At 43.2% G+C, this 17477-nt stretch overlaps 5 protein-coding genes and 1 pseudogene across 6 annotated transcripts; 4 read left to right on the top strand and 2 right to left on the bottom strand.

Annotated features, from left to right (window-relative positions):
* Nucleotides 1-4533: 4533 nt before the first annotated feature.
* Nucleotides 4534-10016, bottom strand: LOC308623677 (histone H2B type 1-C/E/F/G/I-like; annotated as a pseudogene). The gene is made up of 2 exons: nucleotides 9966-10016; nucleotides 4534-4913 (listed from the first exon to the last, which is right to left on the bottom strand). The product of its transcript is annotated as a histone H2B type 1-C/E/F/G/I-like (transcript).
* Nucleotides 5213-5770, top strand: LOC308623628 (histone H2A type 1; the record flags this gene model as incomplete). The annotated part of the gene is made up of 1 exon (XM_081246226.1): nucleotides 5213-5770. One exon carries the CDS (start codon nucleotides 5213-5215, stop codon nucleotides 5603-5605), a length of 393 nt encoding a protein of 130 aa, XP_081102352.1. The 3' UTR covers nucleotides 5606-5770.
* On the top strand, nucleotides 7313-7723 carry H3C10 (H3 clustered histone 10; the record flags this gene model as incomplete). Its single annotated transcript, XM_081245541.1, has 1 exon — nucleotides 7313-7723. The coding sequence occupies one exon, from the start codon at nucleotides 7313-7315 to the stop codon at nucleotides 7721-7723; it is 411 nt and encodes a 136-aa protein (XP_081101667.1).
* Nucleotides 10017-10026: 10 nt separating the features above from the next.
* Nucleotides 10027-10413, bottom strand: LOC308623676 (histone H2A type 1-H; the record flags this gene model as incomplete). The annotated part of the gene is made up of 1 exon (XM_081246277.1): nucleotides 10027-10413. The coding sequence occupies one exon, from the start codon at nucleotides 10411-10413 to the stop codon at nucleotides 10027-10029; it is 387 nt and encodes a 128-aa protein (XP_081102403.1).
* Nucleotides 10414-10724: 311 nt separating this feature from the next.
* On the top strand, nucleotides 10725-11105 carry LOC308624107 (histone H2B type 1-C/E/F/G/I; the record flags this gene model as incomplete). The annotated part of the gene is made up of 1 exon (XM_081247045.1): nucleotides 10725-11105. The coding sequence occupies one exon, from the start codon at nucleotides 10725-10727 to the stop codon at nucleotides 11103-11105; it is 381 nt and encodes a 126-aa protein (XP_081103171.1).
* A 1802-nt stretch (nucleotides 11106-12907) lies between these two features.
* Nucleotides 12908-13237, top strand: H4C11 (H4 clustered histone 11; the record flags this gene model as incomplete). Its single annotated transcript, XM_081246241.1, has 1 exon — nucleotides 12908-13237. Exon 1 carries the CDS (start codon nucleotides 12926-12928, stop codon nucleotides 13235-13237), a length of 312 nt encoding a protein of 103 aa, XP_081102367.1. The 5' UTR covers nucleotides 12908-12925.
* Nucleotides 13238-17477: the final 4240 nt, after the last annotated feature.

The raw sequence follows: 17477 nt of genomic DNA, 5'->3' as shown, positions 1-17477 counted from the left end.
TTACTTGTTCCTTTTGCCTGGAACAGATTCCCCCAGGTAGTGACTCAGCACTTTATGCCAATGACTCCTCCACGACGCCTTGTCTGCACACCCTCCTTAAAACTGAGATCCCCAACTTCCTATCCCCTTTCCTGCTTTATTTTTATCCAAATCACACACTAAGGAGCTGATACATTAAGAATTTTATTAATTTATTTTTTTATTGCCTAGCTTACCCCTCCCCTCAAAGTGCCACAAGAGCAGGAACTTTCACAGGCTTTTTTTTCACTGTGTATCCTCCATACTAGCATAGTGCTTGTCACATAATCATAGGTGCTTAACAAATACTTGATGATGAAATAAATTAATTTCCCTTTTGCTGGCTGATTGGGTCACATAAAATCCTTGGCTCTACAATGATATGCCTGATTTATAACTGGAATTGGCAATACTTTCTGTATAATACTTCTTCCCTTATTGCATGATGCTTAATTATTTCACTGATACATATATTGTCTTATTCGATCCAAACAACTTTTTGATGAAACTGGGCTGGCTTTCTACCCCTGTTTTGCGGATAAGGAAACTGGTACAATGAGTTTCACTGACTTGTCTGTGATCGCACAGTGACCAGAATGGCATTTGCCTCTTTGTGGTAGTGAAGTCACCCCTCGGTGACCTCAGATCATCCATTTTCTGGTATTTTGTTTTGTTTTGTCTTGTTGTGCCAAGGAACCATGGTATTGGTATCTAAGAGTTCTAACTCCTACCTTCATTGCATGGAGAGGGAGAGGAAAACCTGGGGGCCACTAACGAGAGGCTGGACTCATCTGCTTGGTTAAGTTTGCAGGTCTCCTTTTCACCCCTTTCCCTTTCTTCCTGCAGCACAGTTCTATAAATGACAAAGTTTTGTTTTAAAATTCTAAGCTTGGGGCTTCCCTGGTGGCGCAGATGGTTAAGAGTCCGCCTGCCGATGCAGGGTACACGGGTTCGTGCCCGGTCCGGGAAGATCCCACATCCCGCGGAGCGGCTGGGCCCGTTGAGCGATGGGCGCTGAACCTGCGCGTCCGGAGCCTGTGCTCTGCAACAGAAGAGGCCACAACGGTGAGAGACCCGCGTACCTAAGTCTGTAGTCCTTTTTTGTACACACAGATATTGAGATTCTAAATCAACACATTTGAGAGCCTGAAGGGTGCTAACCTCTCCCATACGCAAGTGCATCTTTGGGGGCTCTCATCTGGGAATTCAGTTTTATAAACCTTACGTGGGGTTCTTTCCCAGAAGTTGAAGAAAGGGTACAGAAATAGAAGCTGGTCATAACAGGAGCAGGAATAGATGGATGAGGTTCTTTGAAAGCACTTCCTAATCTCTAATGTTTCTCAGATATTAAGAAATCATGCAGTCAAATGTAAAATGATATAAAAGTGAAATTCCAACAATTTAATGACAGATATGTGCACCGGAGTTGAGACGGAATGCTAGAATCTGAGCAAAGGAAAGGTGAGGTGTGAGGATTGTTGGTGACCTCTACCTCAAAATCCTCCAGGGAGACAATTAATTCATGCTAGATTGCAAGTGTGACTGTTTAAGATACAATTATACCAAGAATAAAGAGAGAGAAGCTATAGTGCTGTTAAAGATTTATGAAAATGTTTCTTAGGAATCAGGCTACTTCATTTACTTTCTTGACTTACTAAAGCAATATATGACCAATAAATTGGTCAGTCAGGCCAGGCATACTTCTCATTACAACTAATATAGTGAATTCTAGTTTGATGAATATCTCTTGTGAGTGTTGTTATCGTGAATATATTCCTCAGATGTAAGAATCCTAATAAAGTCCCAGCTTGAAGCATTCCATTGCTACTTCCAGTTTATAACAACTAAGGCTTATAGAAACACTGCAGAGGAAGACAGGCTAGGGGAGAAAGTCAGGTTTCTCCTTAAGGAAAGCAGGCCCTCCTTAAGCTCTATGGATTATCGCATCTCTGTTACAACTTCTGTTTTATAAACCTGCTGAGACAGACTAAATAGTAGGTCCTCATAGAAGAGTATGAGGTTATAGAAAACAAATTTATTAAAAAACTTGCATGAACGAAGGTGAGGAATGTACCTACTAAACATATGAAAATAACAAAAAACAAAGAATACCCTTATTATTGACAATAAGCAAATCTGTACAGTAGAGAGGACTTCCCGGATGGTGGAAGATAAAGCCCTTTTGAAGGATAAAATCCTCTGCAGTCTTTTTTCTATTTTTCATGTAAAATATGAACTCAGGCCTGCTCTTTCTTATAATATTAACTACTTAAATTTCAGAACCTAACCTTAAAAATGAAAGTCTATAATTAATGATTCTCAAAAAAGCAAGATGTTCCTCTCCCCTGAAATTACAGTTCCAATCCTCCTTCATAAAAGTAGTCAAAAGAATGTGATCTAAAGAGTTGTCAGATTCTCTTTCTCCTGTCCAATATGGAATTCTCTGCCGGTATTCAAAACTACCACCGAGTTGTCTGTTCTCAGTTAATAAAAATGTGGGAGTCTCACTTGATTTGTAAGAGATCTCCTAGGAAGTCCAAACATTAGACATTGTTGCATATTCCTTAGATATAGATCTATGCAGTTTGCAATTCTGATCCCCTGGCTGGCTGCAAAGGTAACCATGTTGTATTTGACATCTCTTCTTAGCTGGTTAAAAAGAGGACTACTAGTTCCAAAACGGACCAGTGGTACTTTCTTTTTCTCCTTCATGCTCAGAGGAACAAAGAAACTCCTATGACTGCTAGATTAATTTAACAAGTAATGTGAGAGTCTGCTTCATTTAAATAACCATACAACGCTAAATTGGCATCTTGAATCGTGAATATTTCAGAATCTTATCTGATAAACGTTTCATGGTCCATACCTAGTGGTTTTATACTGAAATCCTGTCATCGTTTTGAGAAGCCCACTCCTGTAGACTTTAGTCCCACTAACCATTTCCGATGCCTTGAATGTGATATCCACTTTCTTACTTCAAGTGCCCAGAATGCTGTTTTGTACACCACCCTCCTCTATTGGTAATATTATTTATTCTGTGCTCCTTGGACTTTCCATGCACATCTCTACTGAAGCATTTATTACCTTACGTGTGTTTTGTTTGTTTATTTATGGACAATGTGTACATATGGTTCAAAATTCAAAGTGCTTAAAACGGGCACAATTAAAAAGAGCCTCCATCCATCCCTGCCCCTAGGCCATCCAGCACATTCCGCATTCTCTGGTTAATCTCTTTTTCGTACCTAAAATACATCTCTGTGTCCACAGCACCTTTTCTCCCCTCCAAGGGCACCGCCCCTTAGGCCTTACCTTATCCAAGATGAACTCAGCTACTTCGGGAGAAGAGGGTACTTCCTCCTCCGCCTTTGTTTGGAACAAGGAAGGGGGCGGAACGAGAAATGCGAGTCTTTCCCTCGCGAGTTTCTCTAGCTTTCAATTTGGTCTGAAAAATTCAAATAAACGGCTGCCCCCCACCCCACCCCCGCCTTGAGTACACCTTTTTTCCACTGTTGACTTTAGAATTTCGGTGTATCTGTACTCTCAACATGGCAAGGCCGCGGCAAGGCGGGGAGGGGCTAGGGTTAATGGTGGTGCTAAGAGCCACGGTAAGGCCGTGTGTGCCAACATCCAGGGTATCACCAGGCCCGCCATCCGGCGCCTGGCCTGCAGCGGTGGAGTCAAGTGCATCTCCGGTCTCGTCTACAGAGACCCGCGGGCTGCTGAAGGTCTTGCTATGAAATGTGACTATGACCCCATAACCTACACCCAGCGTGCCAAGCGCAAGACGATCACTGCTGTAGACTTTGTTCTCTCAAGCTCCAGGGACACACCCACTATGGCTTTGGCGGCTGACTGCATTGTATCTTGTATTGCTGTTTTCAACTGTAAAAGCTCTTTTCAGGGGTACCTATCTTTTCTTTTAAGGAGTTAACTGTTCAGATCACATATTGTAGCTGACGTCTTGTTCCTTAGTTCCTGCACTAGTGTACGGCATCGTGGTCTGCTGCAAAGTGATACGAGAAAAAGGGCTATGCAGTGAATGGTTCTGGAGTTCCTGTACACGTAAAAATGGCTTCCATTCACAATGCTTACAGGCTCCCAGGCGTACTTATAGAATGTGCTAAACTGTAAACATTTTAATCTGGGGCTTCCTAACTGTGACGTCCTGGATTTCCCTGGCGTTGTCATTGTTGTTCTCGAGGTTTTCAGGTACTGTCTGTCCAGTCAAAACCTGGAGAGACGGGCTAGATGAATCAAAAAACGTAGTGTTGACACCAGAAGTGCTCGCAAAAATGCACTTACTTGTCTGAACATTTGTCAGATTAACACCAAATTTGGGTTAAACGTCACCTCTTCAAATATTACCCAAATTCAGCAAAGACACCTCCTCCTCCTCTCTCCCCGCCACCTCCACCCCCCCGCACGGAAATGACAGGCAAGGTGCCCCAGCTCTCTTGAGAAGTGTTAAGTAGCTCTGAAAAGAGCCTTTGGGTTTGGCAACGCCTATAAACACATTTACTTGGAGCTGGTATACTTGGTGACAGCCTTGGTACCCTCAGACATGGCGTGCTTGGCCAGCTCTCCAGGCAGCAGCAGGCGAACGGCCGTCTGGATCTCCCTGGAGCTGATGGTCGAGCGCAATGCGCCAAGCGCGACGCCTCGCCCGTGATGCGCTCGAAGATGTCGTTAGCGAACGAATTCATGATGCCCACGGCCTTGGACGACATGCCAGTGTCCGGATGGACCTGCTTCAGCACCTTGTACACGTACACGGAGTAGCTCTCCTTGCGGCGGCGTTTGCGCTTCTTGCCGCCCTTCTGTGCCTTAGTCACCGCCTTTTTGGAGCCCTTCTTCGGGGCAGGAGAGGACTTGGCAGGCTCAGGCATGCTGAAATACTACAGTCAAAATGAAACAAAAGACCAGGAAAATAAAAGGCACTTCTTTAACAACAAGGGCTTATGCAAATGAGGTGAGATTAAAGTTTCTGGTGATTGGTGATTTCCTCCAGTGACGTCATAGCTCAGTTTTGCCCAATCAAGGTAGGCATCCTGCATAGTCGCGTTTCCATTGGCCTAAATGAAAGTAAAATGTTAGCCAATCGTACAGCTTCCTTTTCGCGCCTAGCAGGGCCTATAAAATATGCGCTTTTAAGTTTTTGCTTGTTGTCTTTGATAGCGGTTGTTGATCCCGAACCATGTCCGGGCGAGGCAAACAAGGCGGCAAGGCTCGCGCCAAGGCTAAGACTCGGTCTTCGCGGGCCGGCCTCCAGTTTCCCGTGGGCCGAGTGCACCGCCTGCTCCGCAAGGGCAACTACGCCGAGCGGGTCGGGGCCGGCGCGCCGGTGTACCTGGCGGCGGTGCTGGAGTACCTGACGGCCGAGATCCTGGAGCTGGCGGGCAACGCGGCCCGCGACAACAAGAAGACGCGCATCATCCCGCGCCACCTGCAGCTGGCCATCCGCAATGACGAGGAGCTCAACAAGCTGCTGGGTAAAGTCACCATTGCGCAGGGTGGGGTCCTGCCCAACATCCAGGCTGTGCTGCTGCCCAAGAAGACTGAGAGCCACCACAAGGCCAAAGGCAAATAGAAGTCTGGATTAGTTTAATGCAGCTCGAGTTTCTCAATCAAACCAAAGGCTCTTTTCAGAGCCACCTACAGTTTTCTGGGAAGAACTGAGCACTAGGTTTATAAAGCTTATACTCTAGATAATACTTAGGACCATTATAGGTGAATTATACCAACCTCAAAACTTGTGTTAGGAACTGATTTCCACTCCATGTTAAAGTGTGAAATAACCTATAAATTTTGATTCATCAGCATTGGCAAATTTGAGAGGTTATGTGGAGTGAGTCATTCTTAAGTATTGTACCTTCACCTCTACCCATCATGAACCTCTGGAAAGCACAAACTTCTGGTGGAAGGTCAATGTGCCTTTTTGTGGCAGTTTTAAGAAATTTTTGTTTTCTGGGTTCTAGACATCTGAGTATTCAGGGATCAAACCAAACCTGTATCTTAGGTCAAATGCTGTTTTTGGAGCCGTAAGACTTCTGAGAAAGACCTAATTTCACATCAGTGTACATTACCTTTTACATTGCTGATTAAGGAAAATTTAAATACTCAGGCTTCTTACTGGAAAAGTTAGCTGAGGTGCCTGGCGATTATACTCATTGTTTATTATTGGGTTCTCAAGTATTTTCCAAGCTCCCTTGCACACATCCATACAAACAGGTGTCTATATAAGTCGATGATCATTCGTTTCAGGATAAAAATGCTAAGTTCTAGTTTTTAAATGCCGTTTTCTTAGTCTTTTTATTGTTAAAAGACCCTGTACTGATGGGATTAGATCATTTTTTCCTTAAAAAAAAAAAGCTTGCCTTGGTAATTTCTAGGCCCTGGGGGAAGGGGGGGGGATCAGATGTATCAGACGCCAGGCAAGGAGGCTCTCCTAAGGTTCTGCCAGTTGCTAAGGAATTATTGGCTGTAGATGCAAACTCAAGGGGTGTGTAGCTTGCGGTAAACATAGGTTACTGGTGGGGAATTAGATTCTTTAAAAACAAAGGAATTACATTCCTAAAATGTAATTCCTTCTTGTTGTCTTCTTGTTGTCGTGCTGCAATGGATTTGTTTTATATTAACTAACAATGAAAAGAAGTTCATGTAAGGATGAGTTTCCCTATGAAGTTATTAACCCTTTAATTCCTCACATGCAAATCAGATTGTACTTACTGAAAAAAATTTAAAAGTTCTTAAAATTCGTGTTTGAAGGAAAGCTGAGGGGTGATGGTACAGCGCTGCTATTAACCAATTGTGGCCACTGATCACTGGATACGTGGCTAGTTTGAACAAAGTAGTGGACACGTAATATACACACTGTATTTCAAACAGTGCAAAATAAAAAAAAATGTGAAATATCTAACAATTATATTGATTACATGTTGAAATGAATATTTTAGATATCTGGGGTTAAACAGAATACTATTAAAAATAATTTCTTCTGTTTTTATTTTGTTCTAATGTTGCTAGAAAAGTTTCTGTTTCTTATGTAGCTTGTACTTATTTCTATGGAAATTGCTGTTACAGAGCAAACAACTTTACAGGAAAAATGAAAAAAAATTGAGGTCACAAATAACTGACGATATCGGAGGACTGGGAGAACAACAAATAAAATTTTCGAGTCCTAACCAGTCCGGTTACCGGTTGGATAGTCCTGGTCTCCTTTCGTCCAATCAGCTTGTGACTCTCGCTATAAATAAGTGGCTAGGCGTCGCCTTTGTGCTAGCTGAACCATCTAGCCATGGCTCGCACTAAGCAGACCGCTCGCAAGTCCACTGGTGGCAAGGCGCCGCGCAAACAGTTGGCCACCAAGGCGGCCCGGAAGAGCGCGCCGGCCACGGGCGGTGTGAAGAAGCCGCACCGCTACCGGCCCGGCACGGTGGCCCTGCGCGAGATCCGCCGCTACCAGAAGTCCACGGAGCTGCTGATCCGCAAGCTCCCGTTTCAGCGGTTGGTGCGCGAGATCGCGCAGGACTTCAAGACCGACCTGCGCTTCCAGAGCTCGGCCGTGATGGCGCTGCAGGAGGCGTGTGAGGCCTACCTGGTGGGGCTCTTCGAGGACACCAACCTGTGTGCCATCCACGCCAAGCGCGTCACCATCATGCCCAAGGACATCCAGCTTGCCCGCCGCATCCGCGGGGAGAGGGCGTGAGCCTGAAGGTCTCCCATCCACCCCAAAAGGCTCTTTTCAGAGCCGCCCACATGCACACTGAAAAAGGACTGTTTCCCTGCTAGTTACTGATATTAGCTTTGCTTGTGGGAGACAGGTTAACTTAATATATTGTGATTTTCTAAGTACTAGGTGTTTGTGTTATTTCCATCTCCCAACTTAGTAAAACAAGTGGTTAGATCTTCCTTACATTCCTAATTTCTCTTTTAGTTAGAAAACACACTACTGCTACGATTAGACTGTCAGATGTCATCATGCCCATTCCTTTTCTGAGGGGGCTTGTGAAATGTAGGACCTATGATTTCTACATGGGATTTAGGGTGATGCTAATATTCTACCAAGTTAAAGTGATCTAATGCTTTCTACTTGGATTAACACCTTAAGCAAAAAGTAATTGAGTGTCCCCTCCCAGGAATCAGCCTTCCTATGGGAAAAAAGATTTGATGGGAAGCAGTCGTCCCCCACCCCCGCCCCGGGCACATCTAAGGCCAATTTCTAATCAGATTGGTATTCTTGAGTAAACAGGGCCTTCTGGCTTGGGGAACTGAAGATATTAAGTCAAGAAGGGCCCACAACAGAGATGGCCCTTTCTGCTGGCTGGGTAGGGCACCCTCCCCTGGATATATGCAGTCAGTATATTGCTTCCCCAAGTAATCTTTCAGTTCTCATTATTTGAAGATTTATTCAGGGGAAATGAGCAGTCCTAGTTATGTGTGCATTTCTAATTATGTGGATACAAATATTCCATGTCTCTAAACTCTATGTGCTGAATTCCGGTTGTCAGTTTTCGTTCTGCCTAAGCTTTTCTGGGATTTCAACATAATTTCATCATTCCATACAAGGAACTTGGAGTTTTGCTATAGTAATGGCTCACAAAAATGAATACTCAGACAGCAGACCATTTTGGCTCATGCTAATGGGTAAGATGGTGATGCCAAGTACTAAGATAAGATTCACTGGGAAAGTAGTGATGATCATTGATGTTCAGTCTGGGATATACATTTTGAATTTCCCGGAGATCTACAAGAATATCAGAAAGTAGATGTATGTGTATGTCTGAACTTGAGATAAGTCTGGGATGGACATAAAGATTTGGAAGTCATTAGTATATATAAAGCATTTGAAACCAAAGGACTGGCCTAGAGATCCCTCTGGCTCTTCCTCTCTTGTGACCACTCTGCCTTATTTGCCAGTATCGAACTTTTTGTCATTTGCCTGCACATACCACAAGCCATGAATTTGGTGACGCTCATTTTCTGCTGGAATCCCTACACTTTCCTCTATTTCCCGACTTCCTTTAACCCTCAGACCAAGTGTTACTTCTCACAGATCTTACTCCTCTATGCTCCCCTTATATTCTGAGCTTACTTATCTTTGCTACATTGTTCTTTATTTACTTTTGTTTCTCCCCATTAGATTTTCTTTAGGACCGGCGGTGTCTCATTAACATTGTATCCTTAATGCATGGTACCCAAGTGTGTGATATTTGTTGAAAACAAGTGCATTAGAATTTAATAAAAGAGGAAACAGATGTGCCTGCATTTCTTGAAATGGCAAAACTGCCACGTGGCATACATGTTCCAAATCTTTACTAAAGCATAGAATTAAAGGACCTTGCTATGCCTAATCAGAAATACGAACATAGCAGAATCTTTTACTTCATTATTCTGAAAATGGCCTTTGGTTTTTTCAGAATTCATCTTTTTTTTTCAAACTGTAAGTCTTAATCATTAGTGCTCTTGGAATCAATAGCATCCAGCACCATCGTTGCTACAGTTAAGCTTGGATTGTTCTATTTGTATATCTACTTAGTTTTCCCAGCCTAAATAACGACTGGTATCGTAAGCGTTTTAAAACAACTCTTTAAAAGCAAATTTTTTAAGATGCAGGATTTACTCTTTCTACTGACACCCCCAATGAGTTTGTGTATCATTCACAAAAAAACACTTCAGGGCCCCTCCAACAGATGTTTTGGCTTCATAAAAACTCACTTATGCCACTTGCCTAACTCCCACATATGGACCTCGATAGATATGTCAATAACCTTGTAGCTTCAGTGACTGAAATTAGTCTAACACAAATGTCAACTTTGTTGACGACTCCTAAATAGCAACTCAGAAATGTGTAACAGGAGAGATGAGGATACCCTAGGACTGAAGCCTAACTGGAGAGTATCAGTCCTGTACTTCACAGAACAAATTTAAAATGTACCAAGTCGTGTCACCTTTTTTATGATGATAGAAGTGGCTCTGAAAAGAGCCTTTTGTTGCTTCCAAACTTGATCCCTACTTGGCCTTATGGTGGCTCTCAGTCTTCTTGGGCAGCAACACGGCCTGGATGTTGGGCAAGACGCCGCCCTGAGCGATGGTGACTTTACCCAGCAGCTTATTGAGCTCCTCATCGTTGCGGATGGCCAGCTGCAGGTGGCGCGGGATGATGCGCGTCTTCTTGTTGTCGCGGGCCGCGTTGCCCGCCAGCTCCAGGATCTCGGCCGTCAGGTACTCCAGCACCGCCGCCAGGTACACCGGCGCGCCGGCCCCGACCCGCTCGGCGTAGTTGCCCTTGCGGAGCAGGCGGTGCACTCGGCCCACGGGAAACTGGAGGCCGGCCCGCGAAGACCGAGTCTTAGCCTTGGCGCGAGCCTTGCCGCCTTGTTTGCCTCGCCCGGACATGGTTCGGGATCAACAACCGCTATCAAAGACAACAAGCAAAAACTTAAAAGCGCATATTTTATAGGCCCTGCTAGGCGCGAAAAGGAAGCTGTACGATTGGCTAACATTTTACTTTCATTTAGGCCAATGGAAACGCGACTATGCAGGATGCCTACCTTGATTGGGCAAAACTGAGCTATGACTTCACTGGAGAATAATCACCAATCACTAGAAACCTTTACCGAACCTCATTTGCATAAGCCCTTGTTATTAAAGAGGTACCTGTTGTTTTCCTGATCCTTCGTTTATACTTTGTATCGCAGTTCTTCGCCATGCCTGAGCCTGCCAAGTCCGCTCCTGCCCCGAAGAAGGGCTCCAAGAAGGCGGTGACCAAGGCCCAGAAAAAAGATGGTAAAAAGCGCAAGCGCAGCCGCAAAGAAAGCTACTCGGTGTACGTGTACAAGGTGCTGAAGCAGGTCCACCCGGACACTGGTATCTCGTCTAAAGCCATGGGCATCATGAATTCGTTCGTTAACGACATTTTCGAGCGCATCGCGGGCGAGGCGTCGCGCTTGGCGCATTACAACAAGCGCTCGACCATCACCTCCAGGGAGATCCAGACGGCCGTTCGCCTGCTGCTGCCCGGCGAGCTGGCCAAGCACGCCGTGTCTGAGGGCACCAAGGCTGTCACCAAGTACACCAGCTCCAAGTGAGTCACTGATTGCAGAGCGATTGATCAGACTTTCTCACACCCAATGGCTCTTTTCAGAGCCACCTACACTTTCCGAAAAAGAGCTTGTCCGTTGTTAGGTCTGTTTTGAAATGTTTCATGCTTTCTTGAATGTGTAGGTATAGCTTTAGATTAAAAGTTTGTACGTTTTGGGGGGAGCCTTGATTCTCATACATTTTTGCATGTTCGTTACAGTTACCTTTCACTATCATAAATAGATTTCGTGTACTTAGTGAAGAAATAATAATGCATGTATCCTTCGGTTTGCAGAAGTATTTGAAGATAACTCATTACACTGCAAGTAGCCAGAGCATCGCAATAACTCCTGGGGTTTTCTTTAATCTTGTCTCGATCCTATCCCGATAAGCTACCTAGTTTCTGGGTCCTATCCAATAAGCTACTTAGCTAGCTACTTACTGCCTATGAAATTGAAGTAAGGAATCCAAGGAGGATTCAGAAGTCGAAGGTATTAGTTGACAAGGAGGCCGAATTCGCAGCCAGCGTGTCTGAGTGCTTCCTCCCTAAGCTACAACGGGCCCACAACCTTATGCATTATTAAAATCTCAACCTTAATAGTTGGAAGCTAGGGTAATTTTAAGATCGAGTGCTGACAGGACTTGATGACTTAAGAGTTATGAGACAGCATAATGCAGATTGTTCCATTTTCTAGTTTCTCACCTAGTTCCCTCTCCTTTCAATGAGTACCCCACCTTGCTCCACCACCTCCCATACGTAACTGTAAAATGATAAACATTGTTAAAGGGATTAGATGGCTTTTAGTCATGGAATAAACAAGAGCAGTTTGAAAAATAAACCTGAGTCCTTTCTCTTGTAAGAGAAAAGAATTGGAAATTTAAAAATTTTTCCTTCACCTCTTCAGTTCTCTTTGAAATGATTATACCTTTCTTATGTTGGCAGGAAAGCCTGGTGCCTCCAAAAAACCCAAAGGCGTTTTCTTTTTTCTTGAAACAAGTTACAATGTTTAAAACATTTTAATGGAAACACAATAGGAAGAACTAGTGTCCCCAGTACATTACAGAAATTAAAGAGGGTACTTTATCACTGGCAAATAAATCCATAAATCTTGCTTGCTGACCACTTGATCAACCAAAGACAAAAAAACACATCTATCCTCAAATTAATTCTGAACGTAACAAATAGATTTTGGAAACCATAGTATATAGAACACAATAGAATTTTAGTAATAGCTCCAAGTGTGATGTTAAACGCATTTCATTGGTGGAGGAAAGAATTATTTTAAAAATCTGGCTGATTAAGGAATTGCTAGAGAATTGTTTAAAACTGTGCTATGGAGAATTCATGGGAAGGAATAATAAGCAGACATTAATAACTTGTTATTAAAAACTCAACGGAAATTGAGTTAAATACACCAGTGTAAAGAGGTTTTAAAAGGGCATATGCAGCATTGCATACATTTTCTTTGAAAGAATACGGGCTTTTATCTATTCAACAAAATACCAAATCAGCTACCAGCAGTGATCTCTGTGTGGTGAGATAAAGAGTTTTGCCCTTTTCCACAACACTAATGTTTTGCGTTCGCATTCAAAAGCAATTGTTAAAGCCTTAAAACATGGTAACAAAAAAGTTACCACAGCGTGAAACAGTACAAAGGAACAGAGAAGGCCTCTTTTCCATTTTGGGGGGGGGGGGTCAAATTCCCCTCCCCCCTTAGGGAGGGACTTCCCGCCTTCAGGTTCTCAGTTCGGTCCGCCAACGGACTAGAAAAGCTTGCATCTGCGAGCCTTGGAAGCTAAGCTTTGTTGAGCTTCTTAAGTGGTCCTCATGTCGGGTCGTGGGAAAGGCGGGAAGGGTCTCGGAAAAGGGGGCGCCAAGCGCCACCGCAAGGTGCTGCGCGATAACATCCAGGGCATCACCAAGCCTGCTATTCGGCGTTTGGCTCGGCGTGGTGGCGTGAAGCGTATATCTGGCCTCATCTACGAGGAGACTCGCGGGGTGCTGAAGGTGTTCCTGGAGAACGTGATTCGGGACGCTGTCACTTACACTGAGCACGCCAAGCGCAAGACCGTCACCGCCATGGACGTGGTCTACGCGCTCAAGCGCCAGGGACGCACCCTTTATGGCTTTGGCGGCTGATTGTTCGGTTTTGTGTCTGTTCCGTTAACAAAAGGCCCTTTTCAGGGCTTCCTACTTTTCGCTTGTAAAGAGCTGTGATTCTCTTATTTTTTCATTGCTTAGAGATGTTAAAAAGTATTTAATTATTGTACTTTGGTCTGCGAAATTCTTTTGTGCTTACTCTGGGACGCGTGTGTTCCCAATCCTGCCTAGGTACAGCAGGGGTCGTTAGGACCGCTATTCAGTCAATTCTTTACCTAAGGATATATTCACGCTGAATTGGTACGGGGTCTTTATTTAGTTGTGTGGTTTGCTAAAGGAGGTAGTGAGGAAAGTTCTTGCAGATGCCTACGTTCGCTACTATGTAACTTTTTCTTTTACAAAGTAATTTTTATAGTTTAACCATCTATTAAAAGTGGGGTAACTTTGTATCAGTTAATACACTGTACCACTGGCAAGAAGTCACACACAATCTGGAGTCTGGCAGTGTAACTTGGAAAAAGTGTATTCAGATCCCAAACTGGGAAAGTGTTTTATAGAAAAAGAATTCGTCTTTAAGGTTAGTTAGTGACATCTCTGCCCCTCTAAAGGTAATAACTATCTTGTCAAATCAAGCTCGCAGGCATGTTCTATGTGCCTGGAGGGATAGTCAGGATCACTTATTTACCACAAAGGATAGGGAGAACATTTTAAACTTAAATTAGTCCACTCATAGAGTCAAGTGAGTAAAGGGTTTTTTGGTTGATTTTAAAAGGCGAGGCTCATAATTAGTGCTCATTAAGTCTTAATTTATGTATTTGGTGAAATGGTGAATGTCACTGGTGACAAGAACTGGGGAGGGACAGTTATAGTAATGGATTCAGATAAAGCAAAAGTACAAAATTCCTGGTCCACGTATGGAGAGCACATGTTTTATTTAGACATATTTTTCTTAATTCTTTTCTCACTAATGTAAGCATGTTAATGAAAAATGTACTTGTTTTCAACTTGTGAAAAATCGTCCGATTTGGCACCGCTAAGCAGACCCACATATATTTTGGACATAAAAAATAATCTCTGTTTAGGATGTAAAAGATAAAAATAAATATTTTAGGAGATGTAAATGTCCTGTTTGTGACTTTACTACCAAAGGGATGCAAGATGGTGAAACGTTTAAGCATAATCATTAGAAGCAGATGGCTTGGGATTAAACCTATACCACCATTCTCTTGTGGCGAGAACGGGTTAAGTTACACATCTTTTCTGGGCCTTAGTTTCTCCATTTATACAACTGTGTGATAATGATATTGATACCTCGCTCAAAGGACTGTTTTGAGGATTAATGAGTTGATAAATGAAAAGTGCTTAAGTACCAGTGCCTGACAAATAGTAAGTGCAAAGTGAAGCAGTTATTACTCATTTATGCCTCATCCCTAACTGCAGCACAACCACATTCCAGCTGAGATTCTCTAGTCTGTTATGGGGCCATGGGAAATACCCTAAAGTCAATATGTTTTTTGAACCAGTTTTTGCACTTGGAGATATTATCTTGATTATTCCTACAGTGTCACACCTGTTAGTTTGTACTCACATTCTGGGTGGTAAATAAAAGGCAGGAGGAGCCTTCCTTAGCCTTCTGAGGATGATCACAGCATAACTGGATAGGTTTGCTGTGATATTTGTATTTCTCTTTCTCACTTTCTATCAACCTCATCTCATTTTTCTGAATAGCCATAGAATTTAACTGCCAAAGAGAAACCCAGACATCATGTGGACAAAAGATCTGTCTCTTATGTGAAGGCACATAAGAATTACTATGAAAAAGTTGTTTGTTTAAATAATAACTGGTCTTTCCCTAGACCAGTTAATCAGAATCTGTAGGATTGGGTCACCTCAAATACAACTCATTAGCACTTCCCACTTCTACTGGTCCCACAGGCCTTTTCAAATCTAAGGGGAAATCTCAGTGTTTTAATACCATCTTTTCATCAATTTCAACTTTAAGAGAATGCTCTCAAAGGCTGTGGAACTCTCAGACCCAAAGCTCAGACCCAAATTAAGGGACAAAGGATCAATCATCCTTTGTTGCAATGAGAGGGCCTGTCCAGGAATTCAAGTCCTTACCTTTCTCCCAAGAGAGGATTTAGTTCAAAATTCATGGGCTTATTTTATCTGTGGTTAATGGATTAAAGTTTGTTGCATAAAAAGTTCTTGCTATAAATATCTGCTAGGTTCAGCGGTTATAGAATCGAGACATCAGAAACCATGGACAACTTCTTGGCTTTCCTTTCCAGCTGTACTGGGAAAACTACCCTTAGAAAAGAAACCATAGGAGTTCCCTGGTAGTGCAGTAGTTGGTGATCTGCCTGCCAATGCAGGGGACATGAGTTCCATCCCTGGTCGGGGAGGATCCCACATACTGGAGAGTGGCAAAGCCCGTGTGCCACAGCTGCTGACCCTGCAATCTGGAGCCCGAGAGCCACAACCGCTGAGCCCGTGCACCACAACTACTGAAGCCCGCACACTCTAGGGCCCACGTGCTGCAACGGCTGAACCCGCATGCTGCAACTACTGAGGCCCACGCGCCTGGAACCCATATTCCACAACAGGAGGCGCCGCAATGGGAGGCCCACGTACTACAACAGAGAGTAGCCCCCGCTCCCCCGCTTGCCGCAACTGAAGAAACCCCACGCGCAGCGACAAAGACCCAATGCAGACCAAAAAACAAAAAGCACAGCATAGTCTACAATAAAACCTTAACAAATAGAAAAAAGTATCGTGACTAAATACCCTGAGAATCAGCATGTATTACTTAACACAGTTTCATTGCTTGTTCAGGACTCTAACTTAGTGAGTATACAGTAAAGCTCTCAGTCGATAGCATCAGGAATGTTAGTTAATTAATTCATTTATTCATTAATATTACTAATGACTGCTGTGCTTCAGGCATTGTACTTGGCACTGGTGATACAGCAAGGAAAAAAAAAGTCTCTTTTTACTAGGGAAAGACAGAAAATAAACTAATACACAATCATTTTTCTACATCCAATGGCCAATTATTAGTCTTCATTTTATTTGAACTATTGGAAACACTGACATAATTGACCCTACAATTTCTCTTTGATATACTTTCTTCACTTGGGTCTCTCTTACCAGATGCTCTGTATCTATTGCTAGCTCATCTCTTCTCCCCAGACCCTTAATGTTGGGTGATACAGGGCTAAGTTTTTACTACTTTTTCTGTACTCACTTGCTTGAAGATCTCACCAAGTTCAGACTTTCAATACCATCTGTACAGTAATGACTTCCAATTTTATATTGCCAACCCAGGCTTCTCTCCTATAATCCAGACAGACATATACCCAATTTCTTTCTCTTTTTCTTTTCTTTTCTTTTCTTTCTTTTTTTTTTTTTTTTTTTTTGTGTGTGTGTTGGGGTGGGGGGCGAGTGGATTGCAGTACCTTAGTTCCCCCACTAGAGATTGAACCCAGGCCTCAGCAGTGAAAGCACCGAGTCTGAACCACTGGACAGCCAGAGAATTCCCCACAGTTCCCTATATTTTTTCTTCACATGGATGTTTGACATCTTAAAGTTAACATGTCCAAAATAGAATACTTGGTATTCCCCTCTCCTAATCTTTCATTAAAACACTCCCCCCATTTAGTTGATAATTACTTCATTCTTGTCTATTCAATTCTTCTAGAAATCCTCTTGATTTTGCCTTCAAAATATATATGGAAACATCAATTCTCTGTACCACTATGCTACCACCCTGGCTTGAGGACCGTCTTCCCTCCCCTAGGTTACTGGCTTCAGTTTCCTTAATATTTTTCCTACTTCCACATTTGACTCCCCACTGTCCTGTGGGAAGGTACCTTGATGCCCTGGTAGCCTCCAAACACACTACCAGGCAAGCTCTCCCATGGCATAAAAAGACTCAAATTAAATCAAAATGTTGGGTATGCATGATTTTTTTAATCAATTTAAACACATAACCAGAGACAAGGGGAAAGATGTGAGGTAAGTTAAGACTTAAAATAAGGTTTCAAGGAGATGGGCCACAGTAGCTGAATCATGGGTTACACAATGTTCAGATATCTTTCTGCTGCATCAACCTTCCTTACTGATGGTTTGGTTATGAAGCCCAGAGTCCAGGTTTGGGCAAGAAGGTCCACAGATAGACCCTGGTCAGTATCTATCAAAGAGAGATCATTACCCCTGGCCACATCTGTTGCTCACCAATTTGCCTGCCAAATAGCCATGGGTTTTATTTGTGTTATCT

This window comes from Mesoplodon bidens (genome assembly GCF_964165515.1).
Source record: "Mesoplodon bidens genome assembly, chromosome: 10".
Lineage (NCBI taxonomy): Eukaryota > Metazoa > Chordata > Mammalia > Artiodactyla > Ziphiidae > Mesoplodon > Mesoplodon bidens.
The sequence above is the reverse complement of the archived record's forward strand: the minus strand, read 5'-3'. Positions and strand labels throughout refer to the sequence as shown.